Source organism: Gavialis gangeticus, unplaced genomic scaffold, assembly GCF_001723915.1.
Source record: "Gavialis gangeticus isolate Ggan-Ray unplaced genomic scaffold, GavGan_comp1, whole genome shotgun sequence".
In the NCBI taxonomy this organism is placed as follows: domain Eukaryota; kingdom Metazoa; phylum Chordata; order Crocodylia; family Gavialidae; genus Gavialis; species Gavialis gangeticus.
The window spans coordinates 98,949,497-98,975,300 of record NW_017729031.1 but is presented as its reverse complement, the minus strand read 5'-3'; the positions used below and the strand labels follow the sequence as shown (position 1 = coordinate 98,975,300).

Below are 25,804 nucleotides of genomic sequence, written 5' to 3'. Positions count from 1 at the left end.
AGGACCTACCCTGCTGTCCCTTGATCATACGAGTGGCCCTCCTCTGGACCCTCTCGATGCTGTCCACATCCCTCTTAAAGTGTGGCGCCCGGAACTGGACGCAGTACTCCAACTGCGGCCTAACCAGTGCCGCATAGAGGGGGAGGATCACCTCCTTGGACCTGCTCGAGATGTCACGTATAGTCAACTTATAGCATCAACTCAGACTCTCAGTTCATTTACTGAACATGAAGCATCACTCAGCCTTTTGGCATGTGATGTACTGGACAGCACTTCCTTTTGATTGCTTACCAGAGAGAAACCTGGATTAGTCAGTGCTAAGCACATTAGGCCTGATTCTCTACCACCCCTGCACTTTGTATGATTATTTCCTTTGCCTACCAACCACAAAGTTGGTGCAAAACTGTTGTATTTTCGGGAATCCTGTGATACCCACTCTGCACAAATATAAATTAATACACACTCAGCAGGGTAAACAAGAATTGAGTCTATTTATTTTTCAGTTGTTTGTTCCTTTACTAGGGAAATTCGCTCCTCAGGCTGCTGGTGTTTCAAAAGACATAAGATGCAAGACTGTTAATGTTATGTTTCTTGATATTAAAAAAAAAAAAGAAGGAAAGTTAAGGAATCTTCAGGGCTTGAAAGTCAGTTCCAAATTTAAACTTTTCTGACAGAGGTAAAACTCAGTGTATCTCACCACTGGGCTATCTTCCAGATTTTGAGTTTGCAACATAGACAAGGAAGGCAAGAGGAGAGGACAGGAAAAACCTACCTGACACAAATATTTCTTTGGTTTGAGGTACTCTGTTTAGCTGCCTTCAAAAGAATGGCAATTGATTTGAGAGCCCCTAAAGTATGCAAGTAATGATATTGTACTCGTTATGTTATTATGTTCTATCATGCAATGAAAACCAGGACTAATATGGGTCAGTTTCAACATAGATTTCATCAGTAACTTTGGGCACTTGAAGCCTTTCAAAAGGTACAACTGGGAGCTGTGGGGTTGTTCCTTGAATTCATAGCAACTAAACATTAATAAGTCACATTCTCTGGATTAGTCAAATATTATTCAGCATAGGGCCAAAGTAAATGGGGAGTAGACCAAAGATGCTTTTAAAGCCAGTCTTACTCTCTTCTGATTCTAGAGCTACCCTAGACTCATGTAAGTATAGCAGCCTTAAGGCTGCTCTGAATTGTGCCAGGATGCCTACAGTCCCAACAGGCAGTTTGGGCAGTCAGTTATCACAAGGGCCCAGCCACATAGACTTTCACCCAGGAATTCCCTCTACGATTGAGATTGAGGGATCACAAATGATGGAGAGCCATTAGGCCCACTCTGTTCCCCTACAACAGGGGTGAGCAATTATTTCAGGTGGAGGGCCGCTTACTGAGTTTTGGCAAGCCATTGAGGACCACATCAGGCAGCCAGAGGCAGATAAATATTAATTTTCTAAATTTTTTAGGGGCCCCGCAGGCCGGATAGAATAACCTGGCAGGCCACTACTGGCCCATGGGCCACATTTTGCCCACCCCTGCCCTACAAAAAGAGGAATCTGTAGATGGCTCATCTCCTCTTTTTATGGAAGCCTTGCATCTCTGGTGAATGAATTAGGAGCTACAGCAAGACTGGAAATGCAATCCAAAAGATTCTGTGACACCTTCTGCCATATATGGAAATTTTTGGATGAAAATTAACTATGTTGGAAACTTGGCTTTCTGTAATAATAATTGAGATTTATTGTTTAGCAAATGCTCACAATTCCTCTGTTTCTTATGTTTCTATGAACTGAATACCATTTTAATGACAATATAAATTTACTTTTTAGGTGATGACTTACTGCAGGTGCATGTAACTGTCACTTAGTCCATGAATGCAAACCAATTGATATAAATACAGATGTATATCTGGGTTAATCATGATAATACATTTCCCTTGGAAAGCAAGCACCAGGGAATTTAAAAAATGGGAAATAATTATTTGTACTGCCTGCCTCATTTAGTTGTAGTTCTAATTCTCTGACCTTTAGTAGTGTGTATCTGAGATGAGAATTTTACCTTTGAATAGAAAAGGGTGACCTGGATATAGGCTAGATTCTGTCCTCAGGTGGGCAAATTGAGTTTCTCTTCAGTGGGAATCAGAAACACATATCCAATGGATGAATTGAGCTCGCAGAATAAAATAAGATTTTGTTGGGATTCCTTCCCCGCCCCCCCCCCCAGTATTATGTTAATGTCCATGTTTAGCCTCTTAATATTTGCGAATGATTTGGAAATCATGAAGAGCCTTAGTTTATGCAATCTGGAACTACTGCTGTTTCATAGTAATATGAAAACTTTATTTCCATAGGGTTGTATGTGTTGAGGTCACTGAACTTTGGAGAATTTCCTTGTTGCTTCATAGATGACTTTATGTGTGTTATCAGTGAATGTTATGGGAAAATACTTTTATGTTGAATGATGAATAATGAAACAAGATCATAGGGGAGTAAATGGTAGATCTGCTGGTAGACATTTCTGTATGTTTTCCAAGGTGGAAGTACTTACAAGATAAAAAATTATAATGGTATGGAGGAACTGAATTTCTGAAATCAATATACAAGCTGGTTCTAGGTGATCTGACTTTCTTACTACTTTAGAAAAATGCCAGTTCAGCTACAGTGCTAGAAATGACTGACTTGCTGGAACTGGAAAAAATATTGTCTCATCTATAGTTAGCTTGAAATCAAGTGGTAGGTTGTTCTCGTTTTTGCAGACATCTATAGTAATTATTTTGAGGATTTCCTTTTGAGGCCCGGGATGTGTCCATTCAGATCTTTTTAGACTGTTATGGGAAAGGAATGGAAAAATTCTTTCTCTGATTCAAAAATATAATTAACCCCTCTCCTGCCCCTCCCCCCCCACCAACTCACAGCTATAAAGAGATATGGATTCAACTAACTAGATGTTTACAACAATGACAGAAAAGTACTTTTAGGTACTGACATCATCACTGCTAAGGGAAATGGTATTTTTATCCTATTTACTATTTTGTTGTGTTAGCAAGTAGGAGCAGAAGATTTCATAGTTATCAAATAAGATATGAAATAAAAAGAATATGATCTTATTCGGAACAGAAGAAAGAGTAACTAACATAGCCGGATTAAAAAAAAGTCTTGGGACCTGGTCTTGCTTGTCTTTACCAAAATAATTAGGTCTTCTCATGGCTACTGGCAAATATAAAGGCTCATGGGCTGAGCTTTCACTGTATAACTTGTGGGGTAAAGTGATTCCCAGAGCTTCAGAAAGCACCATAGTACGTAAAGAACTTCCACAATTTGTAAACCAAAAGAACATTTTTGCTCATCATTGTATAATAGTGGTGGAGACTTTGTTCTTGTGTTTTGACTTACATAATAATGAAAAAATCATCAATATGCTGTGATGTTTAAAAAAAAGTTAATGTTTTAACGTGACATCAGAGCTGTATGAGAGCTAAAAGGAAACATTTTTTTTACACTCTTTACAATTAACCTGTGTCAGAGCACTGACACAAGATATCACTAAGGTCAAGATTCTATTGGGATTCTATAAAGAGCTGGTATTTATATGGATGATGAGATCATCCCCAAACACAGTTAGATTAAATTCATTAAAAATATATTAGAAAGTGTATAAATTTGCATGCTTGAAGTCATACATTATCCATTAATGGAAGGTGTTTCAGAAGAAGCTTCCCCCCTTGACTATGGCCCCCACTACACATGCAGGCAATTGGATCTAATGCATGATCCAGACAATTGCACCTCCTGCCATGCCACACAGGGCTCCCAGCTGTGGGTGCCACACAGAGCCGGGACGCTTTCATTTTTTTATTCAGTGAAAAACATCACAGGAAGTCTTCAAGCGTCTGATTAACCATTTCCCATACTCTGTGTAGAAGCTGAATGCTGCCAGGCCTTAGAAAGTTGATCTAGAAAACTCTCAGTGAGAACCAAAAAAAAAAAAAAAAAAGGAAAGAGGGAAAAAATGAAGCAATGGGGAGAAGCAAAATGAAGAATGTAAGGAGAAATACCCATAAACAGCACAAGCTATATATATATATATACACCAGTGGGAAGTGCATGCTGTTTTTAACAATTAAATGTGAAAAAGTTGTGCACAGAGACTAAAAATCCCTGGTATTGATCTGGTAACATTATAAAAAAGACAAAGAGAAGCCACTCAAGGTTAATGACATGTTTTAAATGATTGCTGCCTGTTACCAGAAACCCTTCTCTGACACTGCTGATGCTCACACTATTAATAGCTGAAAAAGATACTGTGCCATGATGATTTTAATAATGTAAAGCAGTGCTTCCTAATGTGCCTTTTGGTACAATTTACCGGTTTAGCATCCACATAAGTATATACATGCTTATGTATTCACTATACACCATACACCTATGTACACACATTCTGATCCCATCAAAAGTCTCTTACTGGACTTGGAATTTCTTCTGATTTAACTTGAGAATGTAAATAGCAGTACTATTAGAGCAGATGTCCTTCTATTAAAAGGCTGGTGATTCCTCTACCATGCAGTTTGTAGTTGTGGTCTACAGACAAGTTTATGTTGTAGAATATCTGATTTCCCTCTTAATGAGCCATAATTTTAGGTTGGCAGAAATTGCACATTCCCTTCTGAAGCTGGCACCTTATGACACCCAGACGATGGAAAGCCGTGGGCTCCGGCGCTACATCATGGAGATGCTGCCCATCACAGATTGGACAGCTGAGGCCGTGAGACCTGCCCTTATCCTCATCTTAAAGAGACTGGATCGTATGTTCAATAAAATTCACAAGATGCCTACTTTGAGGTGAGCAGGTATAATGGAAACCTTTGGGTCCATTTCTGATGTTGCACGCCTTGAAGTAATGGTATGTCATTTTACCTGCATTTTACCTGCATACCAAGTAATGGTATGTCATTTTACCTGCATTTTACCTGTATTGAATCCCAGCAAAAAAAAAATTCTCCTGTTGGTGTATGTGTATGTCATGTTTTTCGGGTGCCAGCTTCCAGTCTGCAATAGAGGAAATGCATATTTCATTAAGAATTACAAATCGAATTCAAGGAGATCAAACTCTTCCCTCTCCCCCAAAGTCTTCAGGCTATAAAGAATTTCATGATCTCTCTTAATTTAGTGTTTTGTTGTTTTAAAAAATAAAGTCAAATTATTGGTAAGGGTATTTATACAGTGCATTACTATGATACAAATATTGAAATGCTCTGTGAAAAAAATAAAAATAGTTTGGAATGATGATTACATCCAAGTGCTCCTGAATGTAGAAGACATGAGCTGAGCAAATGAATCTCCTTCAGGTGGTGACAACCAATGAAGTAATGTGGGAAGGGGAAGGAGGCTTCATGGAATAGTAATTAAGTATGGGATTTCTTAGTCTCTGAGTCACTGACAGGTGACCAACCAGTACATATCGGTGGTATAAAAATACCCATCTTCTGGCTTTTTGGTGGCCCATGTGAAAGGACTTGGTGGTCTCAGTGCACTTCTCTATGGAAAATTTCCATATTGCAGAAACCTTCAGGACAGCTGGCTTTAGTTGCTAACCCTATTGTCAGTCTCAGCTGGGAGGCCAAAGACTGAAGGGTTTGGGGACTGAAATTCACACACTGAACTGAGATGGGGTGAATCATGGGGAAACAGTCTCTTTCTCCTGCCCCTTCCTCCTTTTGCCTCCAGCTGCATTCCCCTTCATTAAAACAACTAAGAGTCAGGTAGCCTGTAGGGGGGAACAGTTTTCCTGCTCCCCTTTCTTGTTGGTGCTTCTCGTTACTGTATCTTCCCTGCCTTTTTTGGATCACGTTTTCTTCACCTCAGTCCCAAAGAATCTTCCAGACAATTTCTAAAAACCCTTCCTCTTTTTTTAACCTGTTCACAGGTTGCTCATCTCCTGGAACCCCTGTTATATTGTCCATGTAACATCACCTGCACCTCCACAAAGCCACCTAGCCATTATTGCTCTTTCTTATAAACCAGGTACAGAGGCTACTGAGTCACTGATCCAAATGCATGAACCAGCTCCAGGAAGCTACTAAGTGTTGAGCAGGGTTGCAAATAGGGATCCAGCACAAACACTGGCTCTTTAAGGAGCTGCCTACTTGAAACACTGGAACTCATTTGACATCTCTAGGTTTTCAGTCTCCCCAGGTGCCTAACTCAAAATCTGGGGCTTGTTATGAGTATGGCATATGTAAAGGTGCAAGCATTTGGGGTTCTTGGGCATAACTGATTGAGAACAGCAGGCAGACTGACAGGGGACGTGTGTCCAGGTACTGTCTCTGTTATGGTATCAGGCACTCTTTGTGCTAAGAAGCCTTCTAGAGAGTTTATTGTGGAGTGCGACTAATAGAAGAGTAGAGCACTAAGCCCTCTAGCAAGTACATGCCTGCCTCACTCTTCTCCCCAGCATCTAGGTTACTGTGAGGCACCACACAGACCTGGGAAGTTTCTCGCCCAAAGCAGAAGCTCCGTGAGATTGGAAGTGGGGAAAGCACTTTAATGCAACCTGTGTTGTATCTGCTTGCAGATAAAATAAGACTTGCATCTCTAGGGCTTTCCGTATGCCATCCTTTACAGGAACTGGAATTGCTTTAAAGATTGAGGCCTTTTAGAGAGTGAAGACCTTTTGGAAGTGAAAGATACTGATGCTGGAAGGGAGTGACCCAGCTGTCCTGACAGGGATGGTGAAGGTTAAGTCTGTAATACTGGGCTGGTTTGTGCTCTGGACTCACTCCCACTGGGAGTCATTAATGTATAAGAGACTAGGCTGAGCTGTAATGGGAGCGGATGTTGCCATAAGTACAGGATGCACTCCACTCAAGTTTGCATGGTGATGCCTGCACTAGGGAAACAGTGATTCCATGAGCCAGAGTGGAATGAATCTCTCCACCACAGAAGTGCAGTGCAGCTTCCCGAAACATAAAACAGTCAGCTCTGTCTCATTCTGCAGGTTCATCTGAGATGGCTGTCTATTGGATTTCCTCAGCTTCACCCTCAAGACCTCTTTTAAAGAGGCCAAGTCAGGCAGTGAAGCCCCATCCATCCATCCTCTCTCTCTTTTTCTCTGTTGTTGTTTGTGACGGGTTGCGTGTCACCAGTCCAGCGAGGCAGGAATGCCTCTGCTGAGTTCTCAACTGCCTCTCTAACTCTTGGTGTGCTCTGTGCTTTTTGAACAGCAGGGGTAAAAGTCTTCCCCTGTAACACACTTTGTTGTTGTCATCTTGGACGTCGTTGCTGTCTTACACGTTCCTTGTTGGAGTCACCATGTATCAGTCTCCTTGTTTCGGAGTGTCTGTGAAGGGAGTCAACCAGCTAACAGCACCTACTGTTGTATTCCAGGCGACAGGTTGAGTGGGAGCCTGCCAGCAATTTGATTGAAGGGGTTTGTTTGACACTTCAGAGGCAGCCAATCATATCCTTCCTGCCTCACCTTAGGTCACTGATCAATGTCTGTGTCAATCTGGTGAGTAGCCAAGTGGCAATCTTATGAAACTTTGCTAAACTTCATTCTTCTGTTGACTTCTCTGGACTGAAGATTGCAGTTGATCCCTTTTCCTGTCACTTATCCCCCACCCTGTGACTTTGTAGGTGCCACTAGAGACAGTGAGGTACATTTTCAAAGTGGTGCATGGGAAGATACAGGGACCGATAACTGTGGTCAGTCGATTTATTTATGTTACTTCCCACACACCACTTTGAAAATCTCCCTCTGCATGATGCGCTGAGAGTTGAGGGCTGCAAGTTGGAGAGTGGGGTGGTGGAGCCTGCACGCACCTGGTAGAGGGGAGAGTGGGCCTGGGGACAGTGAAAGGGTCTCCTGCTGTGGAGGAAGCTATCATTTTGTCAATTACTTGGCTAATTAGAAGATTTACACAAGTGGATTCACTCTGAGATTTGCAATGTCCCTGGTTTGATTTAGTGCAGGTTTCCATTGTACAATGTTCAGATCCCATCCTTAACCAATAGAATATATTGTTGATGTGTGTCTTGAATCTAAATAGTTGTAACTCCTGTATGAATGTGACTAGAGAGACAGTACAGGTTTCCCTCACTTTATGCTGTACATGCGTTCCTAGAAAATGGGACATAACTCGAATTTGCATAAAGGGAACCCACTTTACAATGTAACAAATAGGGATATGTTCCAAGACCTTGACTGTACTGACCCCCACACCCATTTCTACCACTTTTACAAGACAATTTTAGTACTCACCAACAGCAGACAGTACACACAAGCACAGGGCACTAACATCATGGGGATGGCGACTACAGAAACACGTGTCACAGACAACGAGCGAGGAGCACAGATCCACACACGAGACTATATTTTGGTGCATGTCACTCTCACAATGTACCACACAAAGCAGCTGACTGTGGGCTTCTGCCACACTGATCACATAAGAGTGAATTTACCTTGCATATAACAAATTTTTGGTATAAAACAGGTCATCACAAAAGAGCGAATTTGCACATACAGGACCTGCATAAAGTGAGGGAAACCTGTATAGGCAGAACTCAGCTTGTATGACTATTCAGTAATGACAGAAAACAGCTAAGTATGAACTTGCTTTTGAGATTATAATATGAAGGGACAGAGTGCCAGATGCTCACCTTGAAGCCAAAGGAGCTATGGGATTGTGAACCAATTAACTTGTAGTACAAAAAATACAAATATTGGGAAAAAAAATGCAGTAGCACTTTTATTAAAAACTATTTTATTATAAAAAATGAAATTGTTTAGATGCTATTTTCAGGGCTACGGAAAAGAAAGCTGACGATGTTGATTATTCCAAAAAGCTTAAAAAGTAATCCCGTTTTTAATTAGAAAGTGCTGTTGACATTCATCAATATTTCTCTCTGTCTTTGTACAGCATTCATACACAACACAATGGTATGGGAACTCCAACTGGTTGCTGGGGTCCAAGTGACTTCTGTGTTGTCATGATAACAATAATTGATCAATGGCTGTTTGACGCACAGTGTTGAAACTGTGAGGCTTCAGACTGCTCAGACCTTGTCTATACAGGGAGGTTCCTACAAACTAATTTAATAGCATGAATTCATAGCATATTGACTATTCCCTGTTGACTTCCTGTGTGGACACTTATCATGCAGTAAGTGTGAGTTAGCATGGAGTAGCTAGTGTACTATGAAGCCACATCCTAGTATGCTTCACAGTTGCTCCCTTGTGCAGACAAGCTCTCTGTGGACACATCTACACCTTCACTAATGTACAGTAGTTATGACTCATTTAGTTTAGTATTTTCTTAATGAATTACTAATTAAATGCACAGTAAGTACAGTTACTGTGCAGTAGCACCAGCACATGGTATTTTTGTGACCATTACTGTGTAGTCTAATAACACTGTGCTGTAGCTTATTAGCATACGCTTTGACTGGCACCCTATTGCACAGTGTTATTAGGCTACTGCGCAGTAAGTGTCTTGTGTAGATGTGCCCTGTGAAACTCTTTTAGTAGCAACCCACAAAAAAACAAAACAAACAAAAAACAGTGGCCAGGAAAATGGGAAAATCTTTCTATGAAAACAGTAGGCTTTTTCCTCTAAATGTAAGTCTGACTTTTTAAAGTCTAACTCTGGGATTGAATATTGATCTCCCCCCATCTTCTCCTCCCCCATTTAACTTTTAGTACCTTACAACATGCTGTGCCTGAGGGGAGACTGAACATTGTACAAAACTTGGATTGGATCAGACTCAGGACATTATTTTTCCAAGAAGTTAGGAAGAGGAGGAGAAGGATTAGAAGTTAAATACAAACCTCCTGCTTTTATTACATTTTTTTAATACAATAGCTACATGGCATACCCTCCAACTCTATCTATTCTCCCAGTCAAGTGCTGGTCATTCAGGCCTGCTACTGGGTACATTAATAAATGTACCAGTTTCCCTATGCACTTTGTCCATCCTCCTGGCTTCCCCTGTAGAAGTTCCCTCTCCTTCCCTTCCTTCCATGGTAGAACCACCCCTTCTCCTCACTGGCCCTAGCTAGTGCAAGGCATTATGGGATACTCTCTCTTGAAGAGCACCCCAGTCTCATGCTGTCTGATATGTACCTGTTTCTCTTTCATAGAGGTTGGAGGGTATGGCATGGATGGAACTGCAGTAGTCAGTACTGGTGATGTGCTCTGTTTGTATTGCAGGTGATGGGAGTGGTAGGACCTTCCAGTGTTGCTGATGGATTACCCCTTCTTCATCTCAGCCCTTATCTCTCGCCACCTCTGCCCTTCAGCACAGCTGTTGTCCGGCTTGTAGCATTGCAAATACAGGTGTGCCTGCCTTGCCTGTTATCAGGCCTGTTTAGCTTGTGGTTGAGACACCAATTCATAGGTGCTCTTTTTTTCTGCGAAAGCTGGGCAAAAACTGTGGAACAAAATGTAAACTCTCCCCGAACTGTAGGGATTTGGAACATCAGGACTGAGTTCAGATCTCAACAATGGACTAGATCTGGAGTTGGTGTCAGTCAGCCGAACCCCATTGAAGTCAATGGAGCTATGTTGATTTGCACTTGCTGCAGATCCAGCACAGCATTTTAGGAGTCTTCTCAAGATTGTAAATGATGAGAAAAATCCTTTCTTAGGTCACACCCATGCAGTCTCACCAAACTCCATGGGGTGCCTGGACTTTACTGAGCATGAGTTTGGTCCTATTTTAAGCCAGTGCTAAACTGGTACTGTTTGCACAAACAGAGAAGAGAAAAAAGCTCAGATACCAATAGATGTTTGACCTGTAAACTGCTTACCAACTACCATCCTTGATTATCCAGAACAGTGAATGCATGGTGACCTCAATGGGAGGAATTTCATAAGTATATTCCTTTTCAGAGTAGCACCTTATATTTACTATTTTGGACAACTGTAGATTTTTTAAATGAGTTTGAAGGCAGCCGTCCCAGGTGCATATGGACTCTTTCTGCCTACATCTCCTTTATTTCTCCTTGGCACAAAGCCAAAGGTGACAAAGAGCAACCATGGGGCAGAATGAAAGTGCAAGTTTCCTGTCCTTAATCTGTATTTCTGTTTTTAATTAACCAATGAGCAGCACATCCATCATCAAGTTGAGCACTTGAACAGGTCTTTCAGAGCATGGGAAAGAAAGTTACCGGGTCAAGAGATCAAAACACTGCACTGTTCTGTCAGAATGAAACAGGAGAGCTCATCCTGGAGATGAACATCGACACTGATTGGTGCAGAGACACTGCATGCTTCTTTCAACAATGAGAGATCACTTCTAATAAAAATAAAAAATGACCCTCAGCTAGCTCCACCTCAAATCTTTGTTCAGATTTAAATCCAGACTCCAAATGAACCGTTAATTTTAGGGTTTTTAACAGGGAGTTTTCACATGCTTTATCCCCTTTTTTATGTGCTTTTCATGGGTTTCAAATAGGATCAAAACCGGAAATGCCACACTATCACCAGAAAAGTCATTCCTTTAGTATTTCCAACAAGCTGACAGTCCCATAAGGAAACCTCTTCTCTTGGGATCTCCAGCCCACATATGCATATTGAAGTGTCTCTAAAGGTCATTTTCAGCTTATATCTAAGTAGTCAACTATTTAAAGGCTCTATTCAAGCTTTGAACACTCAGTCATTGCCTAACAGTAGTTCCTTTCACCACTATTACTTCCGACATGGAGAAGAATCTGTTCATGGTGAAAGGACATTTTTTCCAGGCTGGAATAACTGTTGAGATGCAACTAAGTGTGCATTTTATTCATTTACAGGAAAGAAGGTCACCATAAAGTTAGGGACTTGGGGCCCAGGGAAAAGTGGAATAACCTCCACATTTAATAAATGGGTAGCTCCTGTAACTTTCTCTGCTCTTTTTTTTTTTTTTAGGTAGTTTGGGCCACATGCTAATCTTGTTTATATCAGGATCAAAATGGAATAAACAGCACATACACTCCAGGGGGATTCAACTGGAATTACAACAGTATAAATGAGATTGGAATCTGGCCCTTTATCATGTGATTATGCTAAAGCAGATGAAATTTAGATTACTCTTCGATTCTCTTCCCTCATATAGGTACACTCAGAATTTGTAAGTTAATAGGGCCAACAGCTGTATTGTGTTGTTTTTAAAAACAAGTGTATGGGGATCATCATTCCCTACAGTGTATATACTTTTAAATGGCTGATGAAAATGTTTAATCCTTTCTTATTATTACTGCACAGGCTTTGAAAGAAGATTTTCCCCTAAGCCATGTGATCTCCCCATTCACCAATCAGGAGAGAAGGGAAGGAATGCTTTTAAACCTACTGATTCCATTTGTCCTCACAGTAGGATCTGGAAGCAAAGGTCTGATTAATTTAACAAAAAAATTTTCTTTTTCTTCCCCCTTCGAACAACAAATGTTTCCACTTTCCTACTCTCTTGCTTTTCATTTGGCTTCCTGTCCCTGGTAATATGCCATTAGAATTCATTGGGAAGATTGAAAAGCCTTCAGTGTGAGCTGCTGTTTCTCGTTTCCATTTCAACTGTGTCAGAGATCAGTCATTCTTGAATTCACTCTTTAACAAATGCACTCCTCCTTTTGAAATAGGTAACCTGACAAGGAGTGTGCTGGAGAAGACAAATTCCTCTGTAGTGTGTCCCAGAGTTAATGGGGTAGAAAGGATGGAGGGGCCCAGTGATTCTGGGTCACCACTGATTGCTTGCCACCAAATTCCATGCCTGTTATCTGGTGAAAACAGAGAATGAGGGTGGAGGGAAAGGGAGATGAGATCATTTTGCTCAAAGATTGAGATCTTTAATTGTGCCATGCTGCTGTGTGCGTTGGTGCTAAAATAACTTTGCCTTTGCTCACAGGAGGAGAACAAGGTAGGGGATGAGTTTGGTGGAAGGGATGAGTTTGGAACTGAGTCTTTTGTGCAACTTCGATAGAATGTGGCCTGATGCATTTTCTTTCTGTCCCCTTTCTGCCACCCCTCTCCATGCACTACAGACAGCCCGTGGCTGGAGCAGCCTGAAGTCCTGCTGCTGCTCCAGACTGTTATTAATATCCTCCTACCACCTCGCATCATTAGCACATCCCGCAGCAAGAACTTCATGCTGGAGAGTTCTCCTGCACACTGCTCCACCCCCGGGGATGCTGGGAAGGATCTGCGCAGGGAGGGACTTGCAGAGTCCACCAGCCAGGCAGCTTACTTGGGTGAGTAAAGTTCCCATTCCCTAACGAAAAGAAAACAACAGCAAAAGGGGGAAGGGCATTCAGGACACCATGTAAAGCCACGATGGAGGGAGAGAAAATCCTGACAGGCTCAAGTTAACTGAACTACTTACAGCTGTTTCAGGTGAGGCCAAGAGGAAGGGGTAGTGCACAGAGTGAACTACACCAGAAATAGCCAGAATGACAGTGCTATCTCAAGGCAGATAGAGGTGTTACCACAATATGTTTAGATAGACCCAAGTTAATTTAAACATAGCCAGGTTGGGTGCCAATAGCAGTGAAGCTACAGTGACCATTGTCCTAAGCAGGTTTGTACATCTTGCACAGAATCCTTTGGCATCTCAGGACAGTTATACATGTGCTCCAGGGGATTGGGGGGAAGGGGAAGGGAAGAGGGTGGCCTATAATTAGAGAGGCTCCAAGAGCTGCTGTAATTAAAGTGCCCAGAGAGTCATGTGTATCAGCATCTTTGTTCTGAAAAATGGTGGCGGGGATGCTTTAACTAAAGTGTGTTTGAAGAGCTTTAGTTAAAGTTCCCCCACCGCCATTTTTCAGTGCAAAGATGCTGATACATGTGATGCGGGAGTCTGCTGGAGTGAGGTAGTTACCACACTCCAGCAGACTCAATTCATCGAGCTTCAGTACACATGGTACCCAAAGCAGCTAGGTTATAGTCAATGCATGCTGCAGTCATGCCATGTGACTGAAGTGGAGGGAGCTAAGGGTGGAAACAGATGTCACCTGGCATCTCATTTGTGATGCCATAAAAATGTTTATGGTTGCACAAATGATGTGTGAATAGATTGTTGCTACTGTTTGTCATGCCACATCAAGGTCAGGGACAGATGTTACAATAAACTGATATAAGTGATCTGAAACCATTTCAAATCTGTAACACAACAGAAGTTCAGTGCACATAAACCACTTTCAAAATGGCCAAAAGTAGTTTAAGATAAATCTGGATGGATGTGATATCAGACTGTACTGATTTAGTTTAAATTGGTTTATTGGTTTGGGTTTTTTTATTAATATATTTCATGTTCCAGGTCAAATCAACTAAATCAGTTCCAAATCATATTGATTGAGCAGAACTCAGTTGTTCCAAAAACCATATCAATTGAGCAGGCAGAACTCAATTGTTCTAAACACCATGTCTGGTGCTACAATTGGCAAACCATCCCATCCCAGGCTCTTACCCTGGGACTTCAGATACTCCCAAATCCATTGGCAGGCATCCTTTGTCCAGGCCCAAGCCTGGAGGTCTTGGGATTTGGATATCTCCACTTCATCTTAGTCCACAAGAAACCAAGAACTACACTTGATCTGAGCCGAAAGGCCTAGAAGCAATAAACTTCTGTCTGAGATCCCCTCCAGATTCAAGTTAACTCTCAGTCTTCCAGCATCCCAGGATGCTTTCTACCTCCCCAAAAAGCCTCCACTTACAGGGTGGGTGAGTTAGCCTTGGCCCAAGCTGTCTGCTCCAGCCAAGCAAGGAGGCCTGCTCTAACACCTCCTGGCTTCTGGCCTGCACCACTGCAGACATGTAGCTGCATTTCCAGAATCAAAAGAAAATTTCTATTCATTCACTTATCTACAGAGTTCAGACTAACCTGCAAAGACTGAAAAAATTCAGCCTCAGAATTTTTGACTGTCTGTACTTAGCCCAAAGGAAAATCAGTGGCTCAACAGCAGGTAGTGATGGACTCTGCCACTTTACTGTGGCAGAAGTCCATTATAGATTCACAGACAGATTCATAGATCTTGCGAGATCATCGGATGCAGCCCCCCTGCACTAGGTGGGCAAGGTGACTGTCCAGGCTTTTCTTGAAGATTTCCAGAGTAGGTGATTGCAACCATTTCTGGAGGGAGTTTATTTCACAGTCTGGACACCCTAACTGTGAAGAAGTTTTTCCTAGTGTTAAGCCTGAAATGGTCTTCCAGGAATTTGTGGTCATTACTCCTGGTTTTCCCCAAGGGTGCCCTGGTGAACAGTTGTTCGCCGAGCCCTTGATGTATTCCCCTGATATAGCAGTAAGGTGCTACCAAGTCCCTTCTCTGCCTTCTCTTTTTTAGGTTGAAGAGACCCATCTCCCTCAGCCTTTCCTTGTATGGCTTGCCCTGCAAGTCTTTGCTAATATGGGGGGATTTTTTTTGGACTATCTCAAGTTTTTCCACATCCTTGTTGAAGTGCGGTGCCCAGAACTGGACGCAGTACTCCAGCTGCAGTCTCACTGGTGCTGAGTACAGTGGAAGTATCACTTCCTTGGTTTTGCTGGAAATGCACTGGTTGATGCATACCAGAGTATTGTTTGCCCTGCTGGCTACAGTATCACACTAACGACTTACGTTTTTACTATGGTCTATATTAGTATGAACATGAGCCTAGGTCCCTTACAGTTGTGGTGCTAGTCAGTTCAGCACCACTGAGCCTGTAAGTATGTTGGGGATTGTTCATCCCCAGATGGAGCACTTTACACGTCTCAGTGTTGAACTTCATCTGGTTCCGGTCCGCCCAACCTGGAAGCCTAGGTCTACCTACCTGTCTAGGTCTGCTTGTATCCGCAGCCTGTTTTCAAGCGTGACCACACTCCCCCATAACTTGGTGTTGTCTGCGAACTTGGCCAGTGCGAACAACCCCACACAACCACACACCTAAATCATTGATAAAGATGTTGAAAAGCACTGGACCAGGCACGGACCCCTGAGGGACAGCACTGGCCACTTCTTGCCAGGACGACACAGATCCATTCATTAGAACTCTCTGGGTCCTACCTGCAGCCAGTTTCCTACCCACCTGACTGTTGAGCAGTTAAGCCTGCAATCCTCCAGTTTTCCCATGAGAACATCCTGGGATACCAAATCAAGGCCTTTTGGAAGTCTAAGTATACAATGTTGACCTCCTCTCTCTTATCCAGGTGGCAAGTTACCTGGTCATAGAAGGAGATGAGATCGGTAAGACAAGACCTGTGTGTGACAAAGCCATGTTGGCTGTCATTCCGAATCCTACCATCTGCAAGCATAGCACACATGGACTCCTTGAGCCTCCAGAGCACCTGCCTGCTTTCCTTGGTTATAGAGGTACCCCAGGGAATCTGGGGTGCCTCAGCAGAACCAGGGAAGTTGGGGTTCTCTGCTCAGCCAGGTCTATCCCCGTGAACACAGAACTGGTCTGGCTGAGTGGGGAAAGCAGAGAGATCACATCGCCCTTTGTGCTGCATCATCAAGGGGCAACATGTGTTTCACCCAATGAAGCAGATCAGCTGTGCTGCTTTATTCAGAGACGCCTGTTTCTAGCCTAAGAGACACTTTACTGCTTGACAGTTCCTCCTGTTCAGTGTTTTCTGTAGAAGGTAATAACTTGCTATTGACCTATACCTTATTACTACACAGACCTCTCTCCACAGCTGCGCCCACTGGCTCAGTGACTCTTGGGACATAGACAAACATACTTCAGTGTAATTTAGAGCAGTTTTTTATAGCTATTTAAATGACACTGGACCAGACAGATATACCACTATCCTGTGGTGGCAGCATGTAGGTCACAGCTGTTACTGCACCTCCCCATTAGGTGCAGGAGAGCAAATGACCATTTGTTTGCCACAACAAAATAGCCACAATAAAATGGCTGCCAGTGGTACTGGCTGAGCCATAATAAAATGGACAGACAAAATCTAATCCACTGTTTTATTCTGATGGAATTTTGCTTTGATTCTTTCAGGGCTAATTCTTCCCTAGTTTAGGCAAATTTATCTGAGTTTAGGGGGTATTATCTGTTTACAACATTTTTATATTGGTATGATGTCAATTAAACCAGTATAAACATGTTGTCTGTTCCAGCCTTTGGCAAACCAGTAGAGGAAGATAGAGTCAAGGCTCTACCTATTTTGCTAGCTCTTCTCTCCTTATTTCCATTTCCCTGGATCCAAGGTTCAAACTACCTAATGAGACATGCATAGGGGATTCATACTTCTTTGAATGGGCATATAATCTAAGTCACAATCTAATTTTTAATAAGCAGCATAATTTTGTGTCTAATTTTGTCCATTCACAGGATTAGTGAGTTATATTAGTGGACTGTGGTACTTGGCTTGATCAAACACTTCATATTTCATTTGGTACTGTAAGGTCCCTCTTTCTTGCCCCATGAATGGCCTAGAAGAAACACTTTACAAGTCACATAGTGACTCCCCTTCTAGGTACACTGGACTGCTTGTGTAGAGATTAACATTTCAGAATAAGGAAGAAGTCACTGAAGTGTAAAAGACATAGGTGGATGGTAGGAAAACCTTCCAGGGATTCACTGGAAGATGCTGGGAAAGGTATCCATGATTCCTGACTGAGCCTTTTGTTTAAACTAAGACTACCCTACTACTCTGTACTGCACCCAACCCTCCAGTCCAAAAATGTCTTTACAGGATGATGTAAGCAACTCTGACTCCACAACACTTGATGTGTACTGGGTTTTGTTTCTTTTTAGCCCTGAAAGTGATTCTTGTTTGCTTTGAGCGCCAGCTTGGCAGCCAGTGGTACTGGCTGAGCCTACAAGTCAAAGAGATGGCCTTGCGGAAAGTGGGCGGGCTTGCCCTGTGGGATTTCCTTGATTTCATCGTTCGGACCCGTATCCCAATCTTTGTGCTCCTGCGGCCCTTCATTCAGTGCAAGGTAATACCACCCTTAGTCCTAGTGTCAGTTTCTTTGTTAAATAATAATGCTTTTAGGCAGGATATCCCAGAGTGCCTTGCAAAGGAGAATGTGACAGAGGCTTGGGGAAATTGCACTCTTAACATTTGTAGAAGGACTGACATTTTAGAAGTCATGACTCTCTAATGAACCTGTATACAGGACCTCTTGCAACTAAGGATCTTTCATCCAAACAGCTTGTCATTGGGCAATACAAAGACTGAGTGATAATTATAGTAGTTCTAATCCAGCTGATCCGAGAAGCTACTGATTGTAATATGGCATTGTAGTGGGTTATCACACATCTTTTTTATTTTCCTTGGGGCAAACTTGTCCCCACAAGATGACCTACGTCCATAACAAAACAAACTCATAGACTAGCCTCATACCTGTGGTCCCTCCTCAGACCTGGAGAGGGCTATTTTGACTCTGTGCTGCCCCCTTGGCAGCATAGTCTTCCCTCCCTCAGCATCCCTCCCTGGGAGCTCTTAATGCCCTATTGGCCAGACAGTCATCCCCGTCAGCTGGCCCCGTGCCCTTGAGAAGGCAGACTATTACTCGTTAACCCCCCACAGCGGGGCTCCCATCCTTGAGCCATGCACCCAGTTACACATCCCCCCTCCCAAGAGTGGATCCCAGGATACACTCTTCCCCTTTCCTCAATCCCCAGCCCCCCTCTTGGGAAAAGAAGTCTGCATTTGTGTGTGCTGACCCAAGGCAGTGATGTATCAAGAAACTGAAAAGTTGTATAGGCAGGTACCATCTTGTCAACTGGGGCTTAGCCTCCTGCCTGGTGTTAAGCCTTATTAAAGGGGCGTGGTCAGTGACTAAATGAAACCAGGCCCCTAGGAGGTAGTAGTACAGGGCCTTAACTGTCCACTTAATCACCAGGCACTCGTTTTCTGTGATGGCATATGTCTGGTCTCAGGGAAGGAGTTTCCTAGTGAAATACAGCATGGGTGTTATCCATCCTCAGACTCCTGGGAGAGGGCCATTCCCTGGCCTCACTCTGAGGCACTGGTCTGTGATATAAACTCTTTTGTTAAGTCTGGGCTGCATAGGACTGCATAGAAGCCATTTTACTGCCCCAAATGCTATCTCACATTTGGGTGACCACTGAATTCTTTCCTCAGCAGGTCAGCCAGTGGGGCTGTAGTGGCTGCAAATTGTGGAATGAATTGCTGATAGTAGCTGGCCAGTCCCAGAAATGACTATATTTGCTTCTGGGTTCTTGGCACCAGTGTTTCCACCAGGCCTCTGCTTTGTCTACAAGGGGCCTAATTTTACCATTGCCCAATATATATCACAGTCTATATACTCCAGGTGACACTTAACTCTGTTAATTGTTAGACCAGCTACTCGTTATCACCTGCAACTCTTCTTTCACCTGCTGGTGGTGGTCCGCCCACGTGTTGATATACAGGCAGCTGCATATGCCTGCCTGATGTAGGCAGAGTATTTTGTCCATCAAACGTTGGAAGGTTGCTGGGGCTCCATGTAAATGGAAAGGTAATGTCTTAAATGGGTAGAGCCCTCAGGATGTTGCAAAGGCCATGATTTTTCAAGAAGCTGGGTCCCAAGGATTTTGCCAGTATCCCTTGGTCAAGTCCAAGGTGGTTATGTACTTTGCATTACCTATTATCTCCACCATTTAATTTATTCTGGTCATAGGTTACACGTCACATTTTGAAACTGTGTTGACTTTGCAGAAGTCAATACAAAATCAGATGATGTGGTCAGGTTTTGACACCAACACAATTGTACTAGTACACTCACTGGCCAATTCCTCTACTAGTCCTAAGTCCAACATCTTCTTAATTTCTTGTTTCACCACTTACCACAGTCAGCTGGAACTCTCAAGTGTCCCTTTTAAATTGCACAGCCTGGAGGCTCTTTATTTCAACCCATTGAGTCAGGGTCAAAGTCTTCCCTAGCTTGAGGCCTGCTGCTGGATCCAGGAGGGCATCCAAAACATCCAAACCAGTTTCCAGTAGACATGTAGAGCTCAGACAGACCCCTCAGGCCTTCCAGGGTTTTAACAGGTTAACATGGTATATCTGTGAACCATGCCATTTCTCCTCCCAGCAAACCTCATAATTTACCTGGCCTACCCTCTGCAGGACCTCAAAAGGTCCTTGCCACTTTGCCAGTAACATATTCTTGGAGGAGGGGAATATCAGTAGGACTTAATCCCCTAGCCGGTAGACATGGAGCTGAGCATTTTTATTATATTGCTGTTCTTGCTCTTGCTGGGCTGCTTTGAGATTTTTCTTTGTGAGGAGTCATGCCAGGGCTAACCTTTCCTGTAGTTTCAACATATGCTGAAATATGTTTTGTGTCACTGTCCCCTGGGCCTGCCAGGAGATCTAACACTCCCCAGGGCTGCCTGCTATATAGTAATTCAAAGGGTGAAAAGCCTGTGGATGACTGTGAAAGAGGGTATGCCAACCAGTGGGACAGGCTTCAGTGGGGCCTTATGAGTGAACTGGAGGGCAACCCGCTGGTACTTTGGGCAGGATGTACAATAATCTTTGATTTCCTGGTATATACCAGGCCAAAAAAACCTCACCAGCACTCTATCCTAGGTCTTTTCCACCCCAAAATAGTGCCCCCCCAAAAGCTACATTATATGCCAGTTTCAAAACCTGGACTCAGTATTGTTTCAGGACCAAAAGTTGGGACCGCTAGGCCCCTCTGACCTTGTTTGTGGCCACACTTATTAGGTGGTCCCCCCTACAACTCAAAATGGGGTTCCTGGATTGCTAATTTTGTATCTACTATGGTCCCATTGGCCTGTCCCAACTGGCCATACAGAAGGGCATATACTGGATCCTCCCTTCAATCCCAGATGAAATCTTGGCCTTCCCCAACCTAACCCAGCCCACCCTCCCAATGGGTTCCCTGACCCTCGACTTCTTTTGGATGGGGGGCCAGATCATATTAAACTCTGACTCCCTTTCTGGAGCCTCTGCCTCCCCAGTCATAGCTGATGATGGATTTTAAAATCCTTGTGTTCTCTACCATGTGTAGCATGCTGTCACTCAGGTTTTTGTTTTCTCTGGGGCAAACTTGCCCCCAGTGGAAGACCAACATCCATAACAAAAGAAACACATAAACAAGCAGCAAAGGGTTAACTCAAACCCGTTGTCCTTCCGTGGTCTTAAAGAAGACTATCCCGACTCTGTTGCCCCTTTGGCACCATAGTCTTCCCTCAGCTCCGCTCCCTGGGAGCTTTTAACTTCTTCTGATCTGGACAGTCATCCATGTCAGTGACCCCATGCCCCAAAGCAGGCAAGCTAGTACTCATTAACTCCCAGCAGTTGGGCTCCTGGCCCTGAGCCATGCACTTGGTTACAGGCATGTTGCTGCAAAATAAGTTTCATCATCCCTCCTCCATGATAATTTGGCTGAGATCATTTGCCTCATAGTATTGATGAATAAGAATAATGGAGAGTACAGTGAAATACATTGTCTGTAAACTCAGCTTCCACTATCCTCTTGAGTGGCAGCGCTGCTACAGAATGGGACAGAAATGAATTATAGAATTTTAGGCATTCCAGAAATCAGGGTTTTCTCATGGGCCAGCATTAAATGTACTTACAGAGAACTCCTTGTAAGGTGGGCAGGTGTTTCATCTTGCATTGTTAAGCCTTATCCTAGGAACAATGAAAAAAGCCCTGACTTCAGAAGGAACTGCAGGGTTTCATCAGTTCTCAAGATCAGTGCCTCAGGTGGTTACATGGGGGTCTTAGATGGCCATTAATGCTATCAGAGCACTTACCAGCTAAATGTAATGATAAGTGTTGTGATGCCAAAGTGTTCTGTTGTTAACTCTGTACTGTATGCCTCTTTCTCAGCTGCTTGCCCAACCAGCAGAGAATCATGAGGAACTGACTGCCCGACAACACATTGCTGACCAGCTAGAGCGGCGCTTCATCCCACGCCCTTTGTGCAAGAGCTCCCTCATTGCAGAATTCAACAATGAGCTAAAGATCCTGAAGGAAGCAGTGCACAGTGGGTCAGGTGCGGACATCCAGGGATGGAGAGGGGGCGGCAAAAGAAGGAGAAGGGTGGACTTATCTGAAGGTGTGCATTGGGCTACAGTATCATGCTGACCTCAGCAAGCAATGTTGTTTATTTCTGAAGTGAGTTTCATCCTAGAACTTCAGGAGGCTTATCTGCATGCACACACACATGCACGCACACAGCCTCTCACCTGGTTCTGCTGCTATTTTCAGGTCAAGCTAGCTGGCCCATCCCATGCTCTAGGCTAAACCTGTCTGAGTGTCCATTGGGCTGGTAACTTTCCCATTTTGCAGGTGACAGACTTCATTTAGATCTAGGTATTCTGAATTCCCCTCTTGTAGGATTATTTGCATATTACTCAGTAGCAGGCATTGGTTTTTTCTCATTTCTCCAGTAAAGGGTGGTTCAGCATTTTGGAGTCCTCCAAACTTCTAAATTAGTGATTCTCAACCAGGCTGTCACAGCACCCTAGGATGCCTTGAGATTCTTTCAAGGGTGCTGCAGGGTGCCCACAATGTTAGCACAATGTTAGGTGTACAAACATGAATCACAGGATAAACCCAGAGATTTTAAATACAAATCTGTAGTGTTAAAAGCATTCTGCCCTATTGTGGTCTTTCTGAGTTCTTTGTGGCAGAAGAATGGCTCTATTAGGTTTCTGTAGTAAAAAATTAAGTGAAGACCAGAAGTGGGCATTTTTCTGAGGGGTGCCTTGAGTCTAAAAAGTTTTGAGATCCAGGGCTCTACAAGGTCAGTCACATACCCACCTCTACCTCATCCTCCACCCTCATCATGTTATAGTGACCATTTTCTCCTCTAGTTTGTTGCCGCTAGAGGGCGGCTCTTGCTCACACAATATAGCAAATATTCTGAGCTTCAATCTAAAAAGAAAACGGATTAGCTCACCTTACCTTTCTTTCTTCCTGCCATAAACATTTGCCTTGCTTTACAAATTACAAAGTTGGGGCAGTGGCAATAAGGCTCAGGGAGAAAATCAGGGAACCTAAGAAAATTTTGGAGAGCCAAAGGTCTGGAACAGGTGAGCTGAGCCAGGGCAACAGTACGGATCTAGCACCAAGTAAGCACAGCGTACTTTTTCTCTGCCTTTGAACTCCTGCTTCAATAGCAGAGCTGTTGCGGTCAACTGTGCTTCCATGCCACTGTTGCTCATCCCTTCTTCCCCATATATCCAAACTGAAATAAAAGGTCTTGCCCTTCTCGAACAATGTCCTTTTCCCCATAATCCTGACTGTCTTGGGCTTGGTTTCTCCCATCTGTGCAGCCTATCAAGGGAAGACCTCGATCAGCACTGTAGGCACCTCCACCTCTGCCTACCGCCTGAGCCTTGCTACCATGTCCCGCTCCAACACAGGCACTGGCACAGTCTGGGAGCAGGACAGTGAGCCTTCACAGCAAGCTTCGCAGGACACTCTGAGCCGGACCGATGAGGAGGATGAAGAAAGTATGTGGCTACTGCTACAGGAGCAGAGTAAAGTTGAAACTCTTTACCCAAGCTCAGCTCTGGTCTACAGAGAGAACAGGCCATTGATCTGAGCAGTAAAATATTCTGCGACTGCTTGGCGTTGAGGCCTTGCTGGGCTTGCACCCAGGCAGCAGCAAATAGTGGTTGCTCCCCAACTTTCAGTGTGAGTGGAGGTTGCATGTGGGCTTAAGGTTAAAAGCTAGGTGTGGCTGCTTCTCAAAGCAGTTGTATATCTCGAGTCCAGATGTGTCTCCTTCCTTACTCTTGGGCACAAGATTGCCCAAGCAGGGTGTGGAGAGAATTTAGCGTAAGAGACAGGAGCTGAAGTGCAATCCCCACAATACTGAGAAGGTGTTTATCAGTTACCTCTTTGGCCTTAATCTAGCCAACAGACAGGAGCTACCTGAGAACTAGTGTAGCAGACATTTCACTGCTATAACACGTTTGCTTTCCTGTTCATAATTTTAAACCATATGTTCATGCATGCAGCACAGAGCTGCACTGTGTAGGATTAAGCTGTGGGTAGTGTCTAGTTTGCAAGGAGGGGCTGGTGACTCTGCCTTTGTTTTAATTGATGTGGGTTTGCACAAACCTGTTTTCATGTTGAGTGTGTCAACATTGCAACCCCTGTGCTCTTAGGAAGGCTGCTCTCATGCTTGAGAACAATTGCAAGGGATGCCTCCAAAGCAGCTTCACAGCTGTATTTCTGGTTTGGGCACATGTAACTGAGAAGGGGTGAGTGGGGCATGAGTGAGGCTACCCTCTCAGAGCATGGAGTAGACATACTTTATGTGGTTTCAGCTGAGTTCCACATGAGACATGGGGATCTGCTTTAATTGAATTTGATATCAGTAACTCCAAGTTTTGCATACGTTCCCTGAAAACCAAAAGCCAGGAACAACCTTCTCTCTGCCTAGCAGACCTAAGCTTCCCGTTCTTCCAGCTTTTATTGTCTTCTTGTGATGCAAGTGTTGCCTCGATAGCTTGAAACCTTTCCCTCTCACCTCTGCTGCTTGAGGGCAGCTGGATAGTCCTAGGAGACAGTAGATGCATGAGAAGCTAAGGCAGGATGCCTCTGGAACAGGATGGCCAACCTACAACATACATGCCACAAGTGGCATGGGCAGCCTGTGTGTGGCACACAAGGGCAAGCAGTACAGTGGCAGATAGGGCAGGGAACAGAAAGCAGAGCAGCAGATTGGGCAAGGGAAGTGGGTCAGAGTGGCACTCAGGGAGGATGCAGTGGTAATGTATGGCACACTTGCCAAAAAGTTTGGCCTCCCAGTGCTTTAACACATGAAATAATGTGATGGCTTGTAAGATAAAGGAATTAATTGTACCTTAAGGGAAAGGTTTAGTTTGAAACAAGGTTCAGCCCAAGTTTGCTGATGGGCTGTTTAGCTGGTGATGACGGTGTCCATTGGTCACAGTCTTGGATTCAGTATGAATCACTTAGAATAAGCATTTTCCTATTTGCTCAGGTCCATAAAATCCCTCAAGCCAGACCTAAGTTAACCTTCATCTGATTTAAAGCTATCTGACATACCAGCACGGGTGTGCAAAAGCTACCAGAACAACAGAAAGAAATTAATCCAAAATTAACTGCAAAAGAGCTTAGATAATGATATATTGGCAGCAGGCAGCTCAAACCTCTCAGAAAGAAGCATTAACACTATTTGTTAGGTTAAAAATGCCAGCAAGTCAAAAATGATCATTTGATCTTTCAGTATTACAAGGGGTGTTGGTCGCAGCCATGTTGGTCTAAGGACATAGACAGACAAGGTCCTTTGAGTAAAAGTGAAATCTTTTATTAGACCGGGTAAATAGCTGGAAAAATTGACACTTGTGGGATTTTTGTTACTTAACTTTTTTCCTGATATTTTATTTCATTTCCAAATGTCATTAAAGATGTCAAGCATGTCTAATAAAAATCCAGCAATCTGCACAGTCTTGTGACAGTATGTGATGTATTTGAGTCATTTCAACCTTATTCCTGTGAACACAACATTAGCATTTTGAGGAGGTCTAAATAAAGACCTTTATTTTTGCAAGTGAAAACCTGTTGATTTGGTAAATCTCTTCACTGCTCCTACGAATGTTAATAATGTTGTTTTTTTAGATCATAAAATTTATTATCAGCAAAATGTCCATGAGTAGTTCTCAATCCAAGTTGACCCTGAATTTAAGATGCCTCCCCACATAATTAGATTCTATACATGGAAATGTCACCAACTTGTTATTATTTTCCATGTATAGAATCTAGTTATTAGAGGTAATAGTGTAAAGTTGTCGTCCCCCCTGCCACCGCTGCAGACAGTGGGAGCAGACAGTAGGGAGGCAGGCAATGGGGAAGGTCAAGTAGCCTGAGCCACTTGCCCCCCTGCT

General features: G+C 43.4%; 1 protein-coding gene across 1 annotated transcript in view; it reads left to right on the top strand.

The window, feature by feature from the left end:
- Window positions 1-25,804, top strand: part of UNC80 (unc-80 homolog, NALCN activator) — a 230,274-nt gene that overhangs the window by 191,045 nt on the left and 13,425 nt on the right. Inside the window, exons 51-58 of the mRNA XM_019523430.1 lie at window positions 4,635-4,835; window positions 7,380-7,503; window positions 10,202-10,327; window positions 12,236-12,359; window positions 13,006-13,212; window positions 17,708-17,892; window positions 21,768-21,933; window positions 23,219-23,398. Of these exons, the coding sequence (XP_019378975.1) occupies window positions 4,635-4,835; window positions 7,380-7,503; window positions 10,202-10,327; window positions 12,236-12,359; window positions 13,006-13,212; window positions 17,708-17,892; window positions 21,768-21,933; window positions 23,219-23,398 (1,313 nt within the window). The remainder of the gene's footprint in view (window positions 1-4,634; window positions 4,836-7,379; window positions 7,504-10,201; window positions 10,328-12,235; window positions 12,360-13,005; window positions 13,213-17,707; window positions 17,893-21,767; window positions 21,934-23,218; window positions 23,399-25,804) is intronic.